General features: G+C 45.2%; 1 protein-coding gene across 1 annotated transcript in view; it reads left to right on the top strand.

Moving 5' to 3' along the window:
- The window catches only part of phkb (phosphorylase kinase, beta), a gene marked incomplete at its 5' end in the record, with an annotated part of 318,550 nt that overhangs the window by 98,745 nt on the left and 198,366 nt on the right, over positions 1-21,439 (top strand). The window contains 1 exon segment of the mRNA XM_084307537.1: positions 5,442-5,505. Coding sequence (XP_084163663.1) covers positions 5,442-5,505 — 64 coding nt within the window.

The raw sequence follows: 21,439 nt of genomic DNA, 5'->3' as shown, positions 1-21,439 counted from the left end.
TTTATATCTTAGTGCTGAGACCAGGGTAACATACATACAGGTTAATTGTTTGACTCACCTGCTGTCTTTTATAATGTGTGTAGCTGTAACATGAAGATCTACTGAACACCCTAGGTGAGGTCAAAATGAACTATGTTTCTACCTCACACTAGAGCAAGAGAGACAATTGACTCTAGTTGTCTCTGCAGGGAGGACATGATCAGGCTTACATTACTAATTAATGTATGGATAAAGATTCTACAATTCTCTGGTGATTCCGATCATCTCGGCGCTTATGAAGAATAACTACAACAGCGAGTCCATAGCTCATCTGTGGTGCAGTATATTCCTCACTGTCCACTGGAGCTATTGCATCAGATTGCTGTTTTGGTCCTATTTCCTCTCTGATCATTATTATTGCCCCAAGTTCCTCTCTCTCTCTCTTTTTATCTCTATATCTATCGATCTCTCGCTCGCTCTCTCTATCTATCTCACTATCTCGCTCTCGCTCTATCTATCTCTCTCTATATCTCTATATATCTCTCTATATCTACAGTATCTCTATCTCTCTCTCTCCATCTCTCTATATATCTATATCCATACCATCTATATCTCTCTCTATCTAGCTCTCTATCTCTATCTCTCTCTATATCTCTATCATAATGATTTTATAAATGCCTATATGTCTGTCTCTCTCCCCCCACTTTCTCTATATATATATATTCGACTCTCTCGTTATGCCCCCCCTCTCAGTATCTCTATATCTCTATATCTCTCTATATCTATATATCTCGCTATCTCTCTCTCTCTCTCTCGGTGCATGCTGGGAATGAGATTGGAGAGGTTGGAGAGGTTGGAGGTGTAGTGAGTTTTTTTTTCTTTTGGTAATTTGTTTATGGGGTATTGTTTTATAAGGGTAGTGTTGGTTTGCTGTGTGTTTTGGTGTGTATAGGGTTAAGTGGGAGTGTATTGTTTGTTTGGCAGTCGCGTCGGCCAGGCTGGTTTGCTGGCTGACGTCAGACGCCAGTATGGAGTTTGCCAAAATGAGCAGGAAGCATGGTATAAAGATTAATGCTTCTAATGTGTCCGTAGAGGATTGCAGCTTGGCAATAGGTAAAGTCGTTGGACATAAAAGTGTGAAATCAGCCGCGAGGATGAGCGGTAGTGTTGTAATTTTTCTCGATTGCCTTGAGAAGGTGCACTCTGTTGTTGAATCAGGGATCAATATCGGGGATGTTTTTATTACAGTGGAGCATCTCTCCACACCAGGCAGAAGGGTTAATATAAATAACATCCCGCCGTTCATAAGTGACGAAGTACTGATAACTCAACTTGCAAGGTATGGGAAGATAATTTCCCCGATAAGAAAACTGTCATCTGGATGCAAGTCTCCGTTGTTAAAACATGTTGTGTCACATAGACGCCAGGTTTTAATGATTCTCGAGAACAACAGAGAGGAGATTGATTTGGTTTTGAAATTAAGAGTTGATGATTTTGATTACGTTGTTTTTGTGAACTCTGGAAGCTCAAGGTGTTTCCGTTGCGGGGAGGAGGGCCATTTAATCCGAGATTGTGTGAGGGAAGAGGGGAGAGGCGCACGGTCTCAACCTGCGCGCAGTGCGGCGGGGACGGTGATCCCAGTCACGGATGCGCATAGCGCAACGGGGACGGTGATCTCAGTTGAAGCTGCGCGTAGTGCAGGTGTAGAGAGTGAGGGGAGAGGGGCAAGGCGAACTCCGCCTCAGCCCCAGGAGGTGCGCGGGGCTGGGCTCAGCGCAAGTAGTGGTACAGAGGAGGGCAGAGTGTTGCAGCGCAAAGCAGCGAGCGGTGACGACAACAGAGTCCCGCTGCAGACCGCCAGCAATGTAAATAGTGTCCTTGTGCAGACCGTCAGTAGCACAGCGGATGGTATCCAGCTGCAGGGTCACAGAACCGGTGTAGCAGGTACGAAGCAACCTGTTGATGTAATGAGGACAGTTGCTGGGGATGGAAATGAGGGGGGGGGGGGGGGTCGTGGCAGGAAGGATTACGGAGGTGGAGGGTGGATCTGTTGAGACACAAGGGACTGGAGAAGGGGATGAGGATGAGGGGGGGGGGGGTCGTGGCGGGAATGGTTACAGATGGGGGAGTGTACCTGGGGTAGCTGCAGATGTTGAGGGGGTCGGGGTGGAGGAAGTAGAGGATATTGACATGGGGGAGGGGGACGGCGGGGTGGGGGTTGCTAGGTAGAAGGAGAAGGTTGAGGTGTTTGGGGTGTCGAGCTCTCAAGCTAAGAAGGCAGATGTGACGGAGGAACTTAGCAGTACGCAGAGTACGCAGGGGCGTTTATGGGCAGACTTTGTGGAAAGTGATGATGAATATGTGGAAGATGGTTATTCCTATTCAATGGAGGCAATGAAACTGTTTTTAAAGTTGACAAAGAACAGGAAGAGTGTGGAGGTGAAAGATTTTTTTCCAGATAAAATTTTGTTTGTTGCAGCAGCAAAGGAACATATGAGGTTTAAAGGAGAAGGTCGTTTTGTTGACACAGATATATACAGGATGAGGAAGATTGTACAGAAGGTAATACAGGGCCCCAGTGTGGAGGGGGCTGGAGTGGAATAGGTGTAGTTTTTGTTTTGTTTTATTTTTATTTTTTATTTCTGAAATGAGAGTTTTTTTATTGACAGGACTGGTGTGTTGTCACTTAGGACTGGACGTTTCATGGTGTCCTGATGCTGAGGCCTGGAGGCTGAGACTTTGGTTGATCATCTCATGTACTCGTATGCATTTGTGGAACTGTGTGAACATTTTACTGGCTCAGCCTCGGAGGGTGATGGAAGATGGGAAGTCACTGGGGGCTGCCAGTCTCCGCACGGGGGGTGTGGGAGGTGAGGTTGGAGCGGCATCTGGACCGGGAAGGAAAAGGCGGCCTCGGACGGGGAGGCGAGGGTTACAAAATGTCTACTGAGGATGTCGGTCCAGAGGGCATCTCGGTCCCCCTGCTCTGGTTTCGGCCCCTGACATCATTGATGCCATATGATATAAGACGGGTGGACGGTAGGACGATTTCAAACTTGAAATGGAGCTTACGTGATAAGGATGAAGGAGGAGGGTCGGCTGTCGAAGCGGCCCGTTTTATCCACGAGATGGGTGGTGACTGGAGTCTGTCAGACACGCACAAAGGCCTGTTGTGTTGTACCGAAAGGGGAAAGGTGAAGACAGAGACGCTACAGTGCCTCTCTGGTGTGTCTCTCGTTGATACACCCAGACTTTTGGATCATGTAGAGTTTTTTTTCCCCCCCTCCATATGGGGGAAAAGTTCTAAGTGACAATTTGGTTCAGTTTAAGCAGTGTTGTCCCTAATTGATTTGTTTGTTGTGATTTGTTTTGTTTTTTTTGTGTTTTGTTTCTTTGTTTTGTTTGTTTGTTTGTTTTGTTTTGTTGTTTGGGTTGTAGAGTATTTTAATGTTGAAAGTTTATGTTGCATCTTGAGTGTTTTAGTAAAGAATAAAGTTTTTTTATAAAATCAAAAATCTCTCTCTCTCTCTCTCTCTCTCTCTCTCTCTCTCTCTCTCTCTCTCTCTCTCTCTCTCTCTCTCTCTCTCTCTCTCTCTCTCTCTCTCTCTCTCTCTCTCTCTATCTCTCTTTATCTCTCTCTCTCTCTCTCTATCTCTCTATATCTCTCTCTCTCTCTATTCCTATCTATCCCTATCTCTCTCGCTCTATCTCGCTGATAAGTGCTGACAGCGTTCAGCAGTAAATCAGTATCCTTTCTGAAAAGCTCACGTGTAGCTGTACCAACTTACCAATGGTGGCAGACTGCTGTTTGTGTGTGTGTGTGGGTGGGTGTACGTGTGAGAATACTTTTACACCCCTTGAGATGTAGCATATTGTGTGTGCGTGCGTGTGTGCATATACGTGTGTGTGTGTCATTCAAAGCCCTTTTCAGCAGTTATTTTCCAGGCTAAGTAACCAGCACCTGTATTTCACCATTGATCCATCCTCCGCTAATGGCATTGAACACATTCTGATGTCAGCGGATCTCCTTGCTTGCATCACCGCGTCTCCTTTCTCTCTGCCCCCCCCCCCCCCCCCCCCCCCCCCCCTGGGAGATCTCCTGAGGGGGGAAGAGAGACAGACAGAATGACAGGGAAATTGATTCCCGTTCTCCTGAGCACTGTAGCCAGCCAGTATGAAATTCAATAGAGGGCCTTGATAAAAAAAAATATCCATTATCTACCGCGGACCAGAACCGTAGAGCCTTCAGCTTTCTTGGATGTTCACAGACGACACTTTAGAATTCCAAGTCCTCCGGGTGATTTACATCACGCTCTCCATCCCAATCACTTTCACAGGGCCTGATGCTGTTGTCATTTTACTGCCATAAAACATGTGCATTATATATGTTCACCTGTATGACCGACAGTATGTCTTTATAATAACAGCATTATATATGTTCACCTGTATGACCTACAGTATGTCTCTATAATAACAGCATTATATATGTTCACCTGTATGACCTACAGTATGTCTCTATAATAACAGCATTATATATGTTCACCTGTATGGCCTACAATATGTCTTTATAATAACAGCATTATATATGTTCACCTGTATGACCTACAGTATGTCTTTATAATAACAGCATTATATATGTTCACCTGTATGACCTACAGTATGTCTTTATAATAACAGCATTATATATGTTCACCTGTATGACCTACAATATGTCTCTATAATAACAGCATTATATATGTTCACCTGTATGGCCTACAATATGTCTCTATAATAACAGCATTATATATGTCCACCTGTATGACATACAGTATGTCTCTATAATAACAGCATTATATATGTTCACCTGTATGGCCTACAATATGTCTCTATAATAACATAGCATTATATATGTTCACCTGTATGGCCTACAATATGTCTTTATAATAACAGCATTATATATGTCCACCTGTATGGCCTACAATATGTCTCTATAATAACATAGCATTATATATGTTCACCTGTATGGCCTACAATATGTCTTTATAATAACAGCATTATATATGTCCACCTGTATGACCTACAATATGTCTTTATAATAACATAGCATTATATATGTGCACCTGTATGACCTACATTATGTCTTTATAATAACAGCATTATATATGTCCACATGTATGACCTACAGTATGTATTTATAATAACATAGCATTATATATGACCACATGTATGACCTACAGTATGTCTCTATAATAACATAGCATTATATATGTCCACATGTATGACCTACAGTATGTCTCTATAATAACATAGCATTATATATGTCCACATGTATGACCTACATTGTGTCTCTATAATAACAGCATTATATATGTCCACATGTATGACCTACAATATGTATCTATAATAACATAGCATTATATATGTCCACATGTATGACCTACATTATATAACGCAATGTCCCTTTCCTGCCTCTGTCATTACAGTTCTGTGGGCTTGGCCAAAGCTGCTCTGGAGGCCATCAATGGATTCAACCTGTTTGGAAATCAGGTATTTGAATAATTCACTCTCTTGACACCCATTAGCCTCTATCTTCTGATCCGACACCTCCGCTGTTTACATTTACATTTAGTCATTTAGCTGAACGCTTTTATCCAAAGCGACTTACAAGTTCTGTATGACAAGTCATCAGGAAGGGCACAACTCTATCAGCTGAGTAACAATGTTCATCAAAGTGTTGAGTGCTACAGTGTAGGTTAGTTTTTTTTTTTTTAAGATTTATTTTTTAGCGTTTATCACTTTTTGCTACTGGACAGTCCAGTAGAGAGAGAGAGCGAGAGAGAGAGAGGAAGAGCGGGAGACAGAGTGGGGGGAAGACATTCGGCAAATGACGCCGGGTCCGGGAATCGAACCCGGGTCGGCCGTGCCGCGACGCAGCGTGTTACATGGTTCGCCACTTGGGGCGCCCCCAGTGTAGGTTAGTTTATTAGGACATGCATGACAGTAAGGTTGGTTAGGGTTAGATTTGAATTTTGTATGTCATGTGTATTCATCTCTTGTCCACCAGTGTGCGATGCATAAAGACCTCACTCTAGAGTCTAGAGTGTCACACCGTTGTATCCAGTGCGTTCGCTGTGGACAATAATCAACGTCGAGCATTTTAATTTACGTCATTACGTAAATACCAGCTCTGCCGGACTATCCGGCGAAAGTTTGTAATTAAATAATTTTAAATCAATATCCCATGTCGGATGAATAATCCCGTTGGTGGGTAGCCGTGTAATAAGTGGGACAATGTACAGCAGGTCATTATTGCAACATAAACCGCTTTGCGTCGGGGTCTTGAATCACTCTGTCTGGGGTTTATCTTTAGTGTGCTGTACATTATGCTTCGCCTAATGGATTGGAGGGTGAAGCACTTACCGTGTGGTTCTCATCACCCCTGAGGACACTGCAGGGTGAACTACCGCAGCCGAGGTTATCGTAAAAGCAGGCCTCCTTATGATAAGAGAAGTTAAGTGTAAATGATTATGTTGCTATTTTTTTTTTATCCACTTTTTCTCCCCATTTTCTATTTTTCTCCCATCCCCAATTTCGTATTTCCAATTCTTCCCTCCCCTGTCTTGAACGTTGCTAGACTATGCCCCCCACTGGTCGGTTGTAGTGAGGACAGAAGCCTTGCATCACGTGTCCCCTCCGGTACACGAGGAGGCAGCCTGTCGCATCTTTTCACCGCAGCAGCTCGAACTCTCAGTGGCGAGGAGTAACGCGTGGGAGGCTCACGCTGCCCCCGATACTTCCTGTTTCCGCCGCACCGGCGTCACCCAACCGATCTGTAGGAGTCGCTGTCCACAACGTCCAATCCCCACCCACCGGCTTTCCCACCCTCTAACACTTGCCAATTGTGTTAGTATGACGGCCGGCCAAGCCGGTAGCAACGCCGAGAGCTGGGCTCGATACCAGCATCTCCTGCGTTAGTGGCGAGCGCCTTGCCCACTGCGCCACTCAGCCGCCCTTGATTATATTGCTCTTTATGTTTCTTTAATTTTTTTGTATTATCTTTTTTCCCTTCTTTTTCCGTTTTTCTCCCCTCCCAATGTTAGTCGTTATGCCAATTCCCAATCCCCTTCCTGGTCGTTGCGCACTCTACCCCCTACCGTCGGTCCGGGAGGGCGGAGACTATCACATGCTTCCTCCGACACATGTGTAGCCAATCAACCGCTTCTTTTCACCTGGCAGCGCGGACTCTCACTGGGAGAGTGTAACGTGTGGAAGGATCACACTACTTCCCCAGGATCTGACCTCGCTGTGCAGGTGCCCCAACTGAACTGTAGGAGTCGCTGTTTACAACGACCAGGACCCACCCACGCCGGGTTTCCCACCCGCTAACACTGCCAATCGTGTTAGTTTGGACGGTCGACCAACCCGGAAGCACCACAGCTGGATTCGATCCCACTGGCTCTGTGGTGGTAGACAGACGCTTAGTCCGCTGCGCTACCCGGCCGCTCCGCTCTTTATGTTTCTGTTGTGATTGTTTTGTGAAACGAGATGTTTAACTGAGCCCTGAGATGGCCTCCAGGGGGCGCTGCTCTGTGGCGACCTGCAGGGCCTCCAGGGGGCGCTGCTCTGTGGCGACCTGCAGGGCCTCCAGGGGGCGCTGCTCTGTGATGACCAGCAGGGCCTCCAGGGGGCGCTGCTCTGTGACGACCAGCAGGGCCTCCAGGGGGCGCTGCTCTGTGGCGACCTGCAGGGCCTCCAGGGGGCGCTGCTCTGTGGGGCGACCTGCAGGGCTTTTTATTTTTTTGATCCACTTTTTCTCCCATTTTATATTTTTTCTCCCATCCCAATTTTTCATATCATCCAATTCAACCCTCCCCTGTCTCGAACGCTGTTTCTTGCCTCCCACAAGCCGGCTGCAATGTGGACTAAGTCATACATAGCACAAGTCCCCTCCGATACTCGAGGTAACAGCAGTCGCATCTTTTCACCTGCGCAGCACGATATTTCAGCGTCAGGGGTCTGCGCTTTGGAGGGGCGCCGCCCCCGTCGCTTCCTGATTCTACTGCGCAGGCGCACCAACCGACCTGTAGGAGTCGCTGTCCACAACGCCCGATCCCCACCCATCAGTTTCCCACCCTCTAATACTGCCAATGTGTATTACTGTGGACGACCAGCAAAACTGAAAGCAATGTGGAGCGCGGGGCTCGAACAGGGAGGCATCCTGTTCGAGCCCAGTCTCCAGCATTCGTTGCGAGTGCCTTGCCCACTGCGCCACTGTCCCTTTTGGCATTTTCTTTGTGTTTCACATATTTCTCCTGCTGTTGTTTTATTGTTAGATTACGATCCTAACTGCTGGATGATGCCATGGCTTTGGAGTATTGGACTCGCTTCGTTGATTTTAAGTGTCTATTTTCCTCACAGATTTAATCACGAACACCGCAGGCAGCATCGTCCACAGCACCCAGTACACTAGTGGATTCTCACTACAGTGCAACTCTTAAAACGCCGGACAACTTAAGAGCTGATTATACCGAGCTTTTTTCACATACTGTACTATCAATATGTGAACTGCTGCACCAGGGGGGGGAAATTAAGGAATCCCAACCTGAGCATAACCTAATTAATCAAAAGTACCTAACATAACCTAATTAATCAAAAGTACCTAACATAACCTAATTAATCAAAGTACCTAACATAACCTAATTAATCAATAAAGTACCTTGCATAACCTAATTACTCAATAAAGTACCTAACATAACCTAATTAATCAATAAAGTACCTTACATGACCGAATTAATCAATAAAGTACCTAACATAACCTAATTAATCAAAAGTACCTAACATAACCTAATTAATCAAAGTACCTAACATAACTTAATTAATCAAAAGTACCTGACATAACCTAATTAATCGATAAAGTACCTAACATAACCTAATTAATCAAAGTACCTAACATAACATAATTAATCAATAAAGTATCTAACATAACTTAATTAATCAATAAAGTACCTTGCATAACCTAATTACTCAATAAAGTACCTAACATAACCTACTTAATCAATAAAGTACCTTACATAAACTAATTAATCAATAAAGTACCTAACATAACCTAATTAATCAATAAAGTATCTAACATAGCCAAATGAAACAATAAAGTACCTAATATAATCTAATGAATCAATAAAGTACCTTACATAACCTAATTAATCAATAAAGTACCTAACATAGCCTAATTAATCAAAAGTACCTAACATAGCCGAATTAATCAAAAGTACCTAACATAACCTAATTAATCAATAAAGTACCTAACATAACCTAATTAATCAAAAGTACCTAACATAACCGAATTAATCAAAAGTACCTATCATAACCTAATTAATCAATAAAGTACCTAACATAATATAGTTAACCCATTATCCGCCAATCATGGTTTCTCCGCCATGCGTTGTCTGCCAATAACTCTGTAAGGCGTTTTTGAGATCAATATTTCATATTTTCGTCATGGTATTCATATTTCACCCACGGAGTCTTGGGTGAAGCTGTCTGAGCCATCACAACTCTGCAACGCTTCAATACCGCCACCTGGTGGCCGATCGGTGAGTTGCCAAACTGGAAGTGCCCATTGTAGCTCGGTCCGTCCCCTATTTTCGTCCGGCCACTCGCTTATCGTCCCGGGGCTCAATACAGACACCGTCGATATGGATCTTTGCCATAACTCAATAATCAACATGATTTGGACGTGTATTAGTAATATACAAACCGGAAATGGATCGCATCGATCAACATCCCATAATTGGGACCTGTTTGCTCCACTCTCATCGCCCAACGCTACGAGGAGACTGGGGTGAGTTTCAGCGTTTTTCTTTATCATTTTCGATACAAACTGCTCTGATCAATATATCACCCATACTACATAAATCATTTAACGTCGGTCATTGAATTATAAACGACCCCCCCCCCCCCTCCATTCACCCGCAGATGACCAGTCATGACGTTTAGGACCATGTACAGTTGACATTTTTAATATAACATTGATCGGTATCAAACTGCATTTGATCATCTAATATATGCATTATGCCTATATCTCACGTTCTATGAAATACTGCAGAAAACGATAAAAAACATATTTATACTCTAGATCAGTGGTTCTCAACTGGTCTAGCCTCGGGACCCAACATTTTCCTTAGTCATTAAGTCGCGACCCAAAATTTTTAACCACTATGATTTATGTAAAAAAAAAAAATTGCAGTAATACGCAATCTTTCAAAACATGAAATAAACACAAAAAAGTGCAACAAAAGTGCAACTATTGCTAAAAACCCAATGAAATAAAAGAATAATACATAATATATGCTTCTTAGCAGATTTCTTAGCTTAACATAACAGACCTAAGTTTGGGGGAACTAATGGGATAACTGGGGTTGCAACAAAAGTGCAACTAGGGCTAAAAACCCAATGAAATTAAATAATAATAATAAATAATTATGCTTCTTAGCAGACTTCTTAGCTTAACATAACATACCTAAGTTTGGGGGAACTAATGGGATAACTGGGATTGCAATAAAAGTGCAACTAGGGCTAAAAACCCAATGAAATAAAATAATAATAAATAAAATGCTTCTTAGCAGATTTCTTAGCTTAACATAACAGACCTAAGTTTGGGGGAACTAATGGGATAACTGGGGTTGCAACAAAAGTGCAACTAGGGCTAAAAACCCAATGAAATTAAATAATAATAATAAATAATTATGCTTCTTAGCAGACTTCTTAGCTTAACATAACAGACCTAAGTTTGGGGGAACTAATGGGATAACTGGGATTGCAATAAAAGTGCAACTAGGGCTAAAAACCCAATGAAATAAAATAATAATAAATAAAATGCTTCTTAGCAGATTTCTTAGCTTAACATAACAGACCTACGTTTGGGGGAACTAATGGGATAACTGGGGTTGCAACAAAAGTGCAACTAGGGCTAAAAACCCAATGAAATTAAATAATAATAATAAATAATTATGCTTCTTAGCAGACTTCTTAGCTTAACATAACAGACCTAAGTTTGGGGGAACTAATGGGATAACTGGGATTGCAACAAAAGTGCAACTAGGGCTAAAAACCCAATGAAATAAAATAATAATAAATAAAATGCTTCTTAGCAGATTTCTTAGCTTAACATAACAGACCTACGTTTGGGGGAACTAATGGGATAACTGGGGTTGCAACAAAAGTGCAACTAAGGGCTAAAAACACAATGAAATAAAATAATAATAATAAATAATATATCCTTCTTAGCAGACTTCTTAGCTTAACATGCAGGGAACTAATGGAATAACTGGGGATGATGTTTGCTCCTGACAAGAGTCTCAAAGTCTGGGGTGATGGTAGACAAAGCAACTCTGAGGTCATGCTCAATGTCCAATCTGTTCCTCCGCTTTGTCTTCAGCTGGACCAGAGCTGAGAAGCCACTTTCACAAAGATAGGTAGTGAAAAAAAGTTAAAAAATAAAAATAAAATGTACTTTTTTTTTATTTATTTTTTTTACACACACATCCGCGACCCACTCAAAATGGCCCTGCGACCCACTTTTGGGTCGCGACCCACCAGTTGAGAAACACTGCTCTAGATGGTATTTTAGTATGAATGTGTGAATGAAAAAGTAAAATGTTCCTACATCCTGAACGATAGATAATTGATGTTGAATGGGCCATAGTAATGTCAATTTAGCAATACAATTTAAAAAGTTATAGCCCTGCAAAGAAGGTGAACATCTCCATAGACAAATAGCGCTGGCAGAGGATGATTTAGGATGATCAAAGTGGTGGCAGAGAATGGGTTAATACATTTATTGAAGGAGCTGTTTTATGATCCTTGTCAGCTTGTGTGTGTGTGTGTGAGAATGAATGAATGAATGAATGAAAACTTTATTTAACAGATTGCAGAATGGGTACAATACAGTACGGCTCAATACACACAATTGTTAACACTTTGAGTGCCACTCACGAGATTTCTCGGATTTTTTTTTCTTTTGTTTTTTGCGATCTGAAAAATTATTGCATCACCCGAGCCTACCCGAGTATAGCCGAGGGGCGCCGGCGATCACTGTGGAAAAAAGCGCCCCCTGTCGTCTCCCAGATGACATAAGTGATTTTGGAATGGACTCAATGAAAATGAATGGGGAAAAAAATCCGGTACTCCACATTTTCCAGTTCACTGATCCAGCCGGGGTTACCAGAGTTCATTCTGGAGCCTCAGAGCCCTGCGGATCATGGAGTTCTACTGTATCGCGTTGGATCCATACACGTATCGATTTTTTCGAATGGTGATCAGGAATTGGAATATACCAGTTGGATACCATCTGATGTCAGGTAAGGACTCTATGTTATCAGTGGTAGGATAATCAGAGTAAGTTTGATGAAGTTATAAGCTGTTTTGTGAAATGTCTTCTTTCGGTTTCACTGTAAAAGTCCGTGAGGAAATCAACGGAGCGATTATCAGTGCGCGGCCGTAATGTGCTTGCGTGCACGTATAATATTGATCATCTAGCGTTTATTTGAAAACGATTCATAAAAAGGCAGACGAATATCAACGTTGTGGAATATTCCACTAAAAGACGATTTTCATAGAATGCTCCAGAATGAGCTGTTTTTTATATCAAAACGGGGGCTTTTCTAACTGCTCTGAAACGGAAACGACGCGATAAAAAAACAATCTGCCTTCACAGCACTGACTGGAAAATAGTCTTTGATAATGCGATGGGCAGATTAGACACGTAGCCATAATTTAAAACATAGATTAGGCGATATTAACGTTAACATTGGCGCCGATGGTGGCATTCAAGCGGTAAAACGGAAAACCAGGCGTGGCGCTCAAAGTGTTAAGGGGATGCAGACCAGAGAAAGACGTTTGTCTTGTTTACATCAGGGTCCCCCATTGTGTGTGTGTGTGTGTGTGTGTGTGTGTGTGTGTGTGTGTGTGTGTGTGTGTGTGTGTGTGTGTGTGTGTGTGTGTGTGTGTGTGTGTGTGTGTGTGTGTGTGTGTGTGTGTGTGTGTGTGTGTGTGTGTGTGTGTGTGTGTGTGTGTGTGTGTGTGTGTGTGTGTGTGTGTGTGTGTGTGTGTGTGTGTGTGTGTGTGCGTGCGTGCGTGCGCGTCAAGTACCTCTCACTCTGTCTTGTCTCTCTAGGGGCTAAAGTGCTACAGACATGCACTTGGTTAATAATGATTACTATCAAGCTTGATTTCCCTGCTGACACTCAGCCTTCCCTCCCCCCACCAAGTCCACCTACTCGACTACACACACACACACACACACGTACACACACATTTGAATACTTAATTTGGTTCCACAAATTATATTACATAAACAGGGAATCAAATATATCGGGGCCAAGCAGCACTGAGCACTTAAGGGACACCTCCTTCTCCACGCGGCTAAGCTGCCAATAATAGCTGAGACAGAGCAATATTTGGCTATTTGTTTGGCTTTTCTCTTTGACATTGCAGGAATTCTCAGTCCGCTCATGGTGCATTTATATATACATGGCCAAGACTTCCAAATATGAGTACACTATATCTACACTTGTACCCAAGGTCGGCCATCACATCGAGCAATGGTTGGTATTTGATATACTTGTCCTGGAAAGCCTGGTCCATGTACAGGTCAAAGGCACAGCCTACTTCTAAGATTAGCACCTCCTTGTGGCTGGTGTCAACAAAAACAACATCAGGTGTATTTGGGATGTTAGCAAAGACATCGTTGGTAAAAACCAAACCACTCTGGTTGCACTCTAGCATGTTTGTACATTGTTGCACTAGATGGTAAGATGTTTTGTACCGCATCAGACACAATGTCCACAATACGGTCATGGCGAGCGATGTGCAGGTGTTTGTATGCATTACATCCATTTGTTATGTGCGCAATGGATTCTAGGTGTTGTTGTGAGTCCTGATGGTTTAATCAGAATGGACTGTGAATGTGAGGATACCAGGTGGACAGATTGTACTTAGTGGGTAATACATGCAGTCTTGCCAGGGGGGGGGGGGGTCACTGCCATGGCCCGAGCCCTCTTCTATGTTCCCTAGAGGCGGTGAATTGAAACTCCCCACTTTGCTGCTGTTCATTATGTCTGTCTGACTGAGGCGGGGGGGACAGCGTTGCGGTTGGAATCGATCCTTCGGGGCCAGTAGGACGACATGGGGTCTTAATCACAGCATGGACCTCTGAGCAGAGGATGTGTACCGACTTACCCCCAGGTAGAGGCCTCGCACGGGCCTCATCCCCTGTAGCTGTGTCTAGCGGGGGAGGTAGCCGGGGAGGTAGCGGGGGAGGTAGCGGGACTGAACTCGGCAAGTAAAGCGGGTGCCTCGACAAGGTGGCAGTGCAGTGGTTCTCAAACCTGTTTCACGTCAAGGACCACTGGATTATTACACACTAGGCCTGGGGCTGGGGCCATGGACCCCCATGAGATAAGATTGCTATTATTAGATCTGGTACTGTATCAGTGGAGAAAGTGATAACATGATCAGAAAAATAGTGAAGTTAAACTTTTCTATTTGGCGGTCCCTGGATGCCATGTTGAGAACCACTGGAGTCACGCATACAGGGGTAGACAAATCCTGACTCCTATCTCTCATAATGATCCTCTGATGCCCCTCGACCCCTCACCCATGATGCCCCTCGACCCTTCACCCCTGATGCCCCTCGACCCATCACCCCTGATGCCCCTTGACCTCTCACCCCTGATGCCCCTCGACATCTCACCCCTGATGCCCCTCGACCCCTCACCCCTGATGCCCCTCGACACCTCACCCCTGATGCCCCTCGACCTCTCACCCCTGATGCCCCTCGACATCTCACCCTTGATGCCCCTCGACACCTCACCCCTGATGCCCCTCGACATCTCACCCCTGATGCCCCTCGACCCCTCGACCCCTGATGCCCCTCGACACCTCACCCCTGATGCCCCTCGACCTCTCACCCCTGATGCACCGTGACACGAGGACGTGAACGCAGGCCGGGGAGGGAACACACTGTTCATCTTCACCGCAGGCGGGCGCTTCTGTGGGCTTTCTGTTCAAACTGACAAGACCTCGACTTAAGAGGTCGGCTTTTAACGCGTCGCCTTCCTCGTACCGGAGCATTCGTTATGGATCCAGGCGGAGAGTGAAGATGAACTGAGTGACTCGGTTCCTTTAAGTCGACGCAGAGCCGCGCGGCCTGGCAGTGGATAACAAGCGGCATCGAATGTATTAACATATGATATGCTGCCACAGAGGCTCCAGGAGAACCATCCATCTGTCTCTCTCTCTCTCTCGCTCTCTATCTCTCTATCTCGCTCGCTCTCTATCTCTCTCTCTCTCTCTCTATCTATCTATCTATCTATCTATCTATCTATCTATCTATCTATCTATCTATCTATCTATCTATCTATCTATCTATCTATCTATCTATCTATCTATCTATCTATCTATCTATCTATCTCTCGCTCTCTCTCTCTCTCTCTCTCTCTCTCTCTCTCTCTCTCTCTCTCTCTCTCTCTCTCTCTCTCTCTCTCTCTCTCTCTCTCTCTCTCTCTCTCTCTCTCTCTCTCTCTCTCTCTCTCTCTCTCTCTCTCTCTCTCTCTCTCTCTCTCTCTCTCTCTCTCTCTCTCTCTCTCTCTCTCTCTCTCTCTCTCTCTCTCTCTCTCTATCTCTCTCACTCTCTATATATCTCTCTCTATATCTCTCTTTATATATTTCTCTATATCTATCTATGTCTGTATGTCATTATCTCTCTATCTATATTTCTCTCTATTATCTCAATACATGGTCGAGACACTCTAACTAATGGTGTGATCCATGATACACAAGGGCCTCAAACTATTCCAGCTATGTTGTGAATCCAGAGCCAATACCTACCTCTCCTCGACTTGAAAGCCAGCAGGATTGTTGATGACATTGCCAAGCCTAATTTAACCAGGTAGGTTGACTAAAGCATTGATTTTACAGGGAGAGGTAGGGCGACGCAATCTTTACCAGAGCATATCGATGACTCCAGTCCGAATCGGAAGACTGTGCAGCCGTGCCAGTAGAAATAGCCTCAGGTAAAGCGAGCCCCGTCTGAATTGATATTCTTGAGTTTCTGAAAATCGCCTGATTATCGGACAGAGTTGTCAACTCGTTACTCTCCATTTCCATCTCCAGCCTGACACTGTCTTCACTATAACCCATTCCTGTGGGGGAGGGGGATTATATTTACCCTAACCAATCACAGGAGACCAACGTATCATCCCCATGCAGTACTAACCAATCACAGGAGACCAACGTATCCTCCGCTTGCAGTACTAACCAATCACAGGAGACCAACGTATCCTCCGCATGCAGTACTAACCAATCACAGGAGACCAACGTATCCTCCGCATGCAGTACTAAGGCCATGCAAAATAAATGGTTTGGTTCCGGTTGCCGACCGACCCTGCTTAAAAAAGTTTTTTTTTTTTTAAACAATAAAGTTTTGTTAAATCTTAGTCAAAAAGTGCAGTCCATGTCAATAATGAGAATATATAAAAAGAAAGTATTTCACAATATTTCCACAGCTCTCTGACGTCAGGATATTTAGTGAGTAGTATTTAGGGGTGGCATTTTTAATACTACTACCTTTGTACATTATAATACAAATCCGCAGGTTCCCGGTTCGATTCCCGCTCCTCCTGGCCGTGTCGCAGTGTCCTTGAGCAAGATATTTCACCCCTATTTGCTCCCGATGAGCAGGTTGGCTCCTTGCATTGTGTCGGGTGCACCATAAAATGGCCACCGTACAATGTTTTGATAATGTTGCCATGGAAACCATTGTTAGTTGGGTGCAAGAGATTGAGAAAGTTGACGTGTTACCATTGCAAAGGTATCATTCTCGAAGTCAACTTCCTGTCTGTTGTTGCTACGCAACTACGGCTTGGGGGAAACATTCACCCCGGGTACATTGTGAACGCTTCATTTAGTGCAGAAAACGGATTGGAAAAGCGGCAAATTAAACACAATCGAGGGTAATTTTCTTCAGTGCATCACAATGTCAAAGAGCTGCTGTGTTACGTGTTGTACTAATAACTAAATCAAAATCGCAAGTTTTATATAATACCAGCTGAGGCATCACAGAGGAAAAAGTGGCTGGCGGCTATCAAGAGGGCACATATGGACGCAGACCGGAGAGTCGATCAAAGCAGACACTGGTCCCCCAAGTTAAATCATACGTATATCAAGTTTCAAGTTTCTTTATTAATTGTCATACAGAAATACAGAATACATTTGTATGGAATGCTTCTTTCTGTTTAGCTCCTGAGAGTGTGCTAGATAAAATAAAAAGATAGTATAAAATAAGTATAATATAAGTATAAAATAGAAAGTCAAGTGCGTAAACAAGTGTAAACAAAACAAAAAATTTCAATATACATAAAATATACAGTATATACAATGCAGAGTAGAGAAGGTAACTGAGTTACAGAAATAATATACAGTACAGTTGTAACTGAGGGGTACAATTCCCTGACTGTATTACTAGATATGATACTTACTACCACTACCTTTGTACTTAATATTCGGCCACCCAGTACACGGCATAAATATATTATGATGAACACTGTCACGTAGATGAAACGGATCCAACACAAATGTACGAATTAGAAATAGGTCTTTATTTCTACACAGCGATGGTGTGTAGAACAAGCACTTAATCAAATCAATCACATTTATGAATGGAATTAGTATGCACTTTTATGGCAAGAGTATTCGTCGGTATATCAATAGAGAATGTCCAATCTCTGAAGGCGCAGGTGGTACATATACGACCTGGAATAGGTTAAGGAATAACAGCAATGATACTTTAATGATTATATACTGGATACACTAGAGGGGGTTAATCCGGTCGCTTGTAAGCCGACAGGAGTAGGAGGGGGGGGGGGGGTAGAATCCGGCTGCCTCATCCGGCCAAGGGTATCCCAGGTGAACCCACTGTAGTGCCGTTCAATGCGCCGGCGATCCTTGGACCACAGATGAAAGCAGGTGGACTCTTTGTGGGCCGGCTCTCTCCGGTCCACGGGGGAGAGACGTGAAGCGACCTCGTCTTGCAGAGCGTCTCCTCACCTTGCGTCCTCTCCAGGGGGGGGGGGGTTCCAACACACGGCAGTGTCGGGGGTCTTTATCCATGGAATAATCAAAGTATACAAAGCATAATCCGTGCCTGGGAAGGCGGGCTGTCGTCGGTAGAATAATCCGGTATACAGGTCCACTCGCTCGTCGGCTCTGGGGCTCCTCGGGTGCAGCTTCACGTGGGGTCACCCACCCTGGGTAAGCAGCCAGTTCTCTGCCCGAAACGATGGGGTACTGACTACGGTAGTATTCTCACCGCACGAAGCACTATATATTAACAGACTATTATTAGCTTAATAGACTACGTCCAACTCGACGATATAGTGCCAAATATGACTATTCAAATATTAATATACACGATGTCTCAATACCGATGGTAGGCGAACTTGGCCTTACTCCCACACGTGGCGTCGCGGGGAGGCTTTACGTCTGTGACTCTATTGGAGGGTAAGAAACTGGACTGAAAAAGGAAGTCCTACTTTAGTAGCGCAGTATATATACGCACTATGAACAAATAGTCCCATTAGTGGTGCGGTAGCCAGATTCCTACGCGGAACTAGGACTTGTTCGTACATGTGGAGCGGTACGTTTGAACTGGGTCTGAGGGGTATGGCAGCCTGGCACCAAGGTATCGACCAATAGTAGAATGGAGACTATTATGGGATGTTCAGTAGGCTAGAATGGATATTCAATGCATATTGTACAAGGAATATACAAGGGATATCAGGGAATATTAGAGAATATACAAATACAATTAAATATATATATATAAATAAATATATATATTCGGTTTAATCTGGCCCTTCACAACAGCCACCCCCTGATTGGTCCCAGACCTAATCAGTTAAACAGAGACAGATTAATCGCGTTGTCTATTTACACATAAGGGTTTGCTGTAGGGGTCAGTCAACTTCACAAAGTCATAGGGTTGTAGGGTCATGGTCATCATCGATTGTGTCTGGGAGTCGAGGTAGTTCTATGAGCCTCGCCACGGGACGGGTGTAAGTGCGACCCTGGACGAGCACTTCAGCTGCTCGGACCTTGCCGTCGGCACCGGTGATCACTTTGCTTACGCGGCCGGCCGGCCACATAGCTCTGGGCAGTGATTGATCAATAATCATGACGACTGTTCCTTCTGTCAAATTGTCTCTCTCCTTTACCCACTTCTGGCGGGTCTGTAGAGACGGTAGGTAGTGCAGTAGGAAACTGTTCCAAAACTTGTCGGCTAATACTTGGCTGTACCTCCACATTCGTCGGCCGTTCGCTTCTTCAGGCCGGTACATTGTCTGTGGTAATGCAGGATCTAGCCGCCCCATCAGGAGTGTGTTGGGGGTAACTGGGTCGATATCCGCCACATCACTGGAGACATATCCGAGGGGCTTCGAGTTAAGTACTCCCTCAATCTCCGTGAGGACTGTCATTAGGACTTCTTCCGCCACAGTCTGGGCCCCAAGTACTGCGTACAGGGCTGTATTTATGGAGCGCACTTCTCGTTCCCAAGTGCCACCGAAGTGGGGTGCGTTTGGGGGGTTGAATTGGAAATCAACCTGTGCTGGAGCGAGGTGGGTCTTAAGTTCTGGGCCCATAGCTTGGAAGCTCTCTCTCAGCTCTCTTTCGCCGCCTTTGAAGTTTGTCCCATGATCGGACAATAGGGTAGACGGTCTTCCTTTCCGTGATGTGAATCTACGGAAGGCCATAAGGAATGAGTCTGTGCTCATGGTCGGGAGAAGCTCGATGTGTATCGCTCTGGTGGTCATGCATTTGAATACAATACCCCACCGCTTCTCGGTTCCTCTTCCTTTCTTTATGTGCAGCGGGCCAAAGCAGTCCATACCCGTTGAGTGGAATGGCTTGTCACCGATTCGGAGGCGACATGGAGGAAGGTCAGCCATCCTTGGTATGCTGGGCTGCGCGCGCCACTTGCGGCAGTCTAGACATGTTCGCTGGAAGTGTCGTACCGCCTCTCTTCCTTGTAGGATCCAGTAACGACGTCTGATTTCCGCGAAGACTCTTTCTGCTCCTGCGTGATGTACATCCTCATCGTATTTCTTTATAATCAGCTCTGTGACCTTGTGTCGGCTGTTCAATACGATCGGGTATTTAATGTCATCCGGTAGATTGGGGGCTCTGCGTAGGCGACCACCCACTCTGATGAGGGTATGAGCGTCGCTCTCGGGGGCCAGATGAATTAATCTGCTGTCGGATGGGACGGGCTTTCCTCCCTGTAGACAGGCCAATTCATCGGGGAACGAGTCTCTCTGGGCTCGCTGCAGTAGAAGCAATTCTGCTTCCTCGTAGTTAGCTGCTGACATATCAGCGGGGAACTTGCACTCCGGGTGGTACCGCAGGAATGTTCTTTGTTGTGCACTCTCTATGGACGTGCAATCGTCTATGTTAGGGTCGGTGGAGGCTACGGTGCTCAATCCACAGAACACAGACTTCTTATTTTCCACCTCCTCTGGACTTGCTTCCCTCGGGATAGGCATGGGCCACTGTCCTTCCGGGAGTCTTAGGAATGCGGGGCCGTCACTGTAGACATTGCGACGGGTGAGGTCATCCAGGGGCATCCCCCGGGTGATGACGTCAGCTGGGTTCTGTTTTGTATCAACGTAGCGCCACTCTGTTTCTCCGGTTAACTCTTCGGTTAAGTCTTGAATCTCGGTGACTCTGACTCCCACGAAGACTTTGTACTTGCATGAGTCCGATTTGATCCAGGCGAGTACCGTCGTGGAATCTGACCACAGGATTGTTCTAGACACCGGTATGGTGAGCTCACGTTGGATGAGCGTGGCTAGGTGCGCTCCGGCTAGGGCTGCGCAGAGCTCTAGACGTGGGATAGATTGTTGCTTGCGTGGGGCTATTCTCGAGCGGGCGAGGACAAATGCTGTGTAGATCTCTCCCCCCTGGTCTTGGGCCCGCAAGTAGGCTACTGATCCGTATGCGACCTCTGAGGCGTCACTGAAGACGTGTAAGTCCATTTTACATGTCTCTGGCCTCACCGTGGGTGGGAAGTAGCTTCGGCGCATATTAACGCCTGGGAGTGAGTGGAGCTCCATCTCCCACTCTCTCCAGGTGGATGCAAGGTGTGCGGGAATGGGGTCGTCCCAGCCCTGGTCCTTGTCCCACAATGCTCGTACAATCATTTTTGCCCTGGTGGTGTACGGTAGAATACATCCTAGCGGGTCATATTGTCGGGCGAGTGTTGTGTACACACTCCGTCTGGTGGTTGGCGCCGCCGCCGGCCTTCCCTGCTCCGTAGTCAGGGGCTTGTGTCTGTAGTGAAGCGAATCTGTTTTGAATCGCCACACCAATCCCAGGGTCATCTCCTGGGCTTCTCCCGGGATTGTAGCCATCCAGGTCTCGCTGCTGG

Source organism: Notolepis coatsorum (assembly GCF_963971535.1).
Source record: "Notolepis coatsorum genome assembly, chromosome: 2".
Taxonomy (NCBI): Eukaryota; Metazoa; Chordata; class Actinopteri; order Aulopiformes; family Paralepididae; genus Notolepis; species Notolepis coatsorum.
This window is presented reverse-complemented; position numbering and strand designations above follow the sequence as displayed.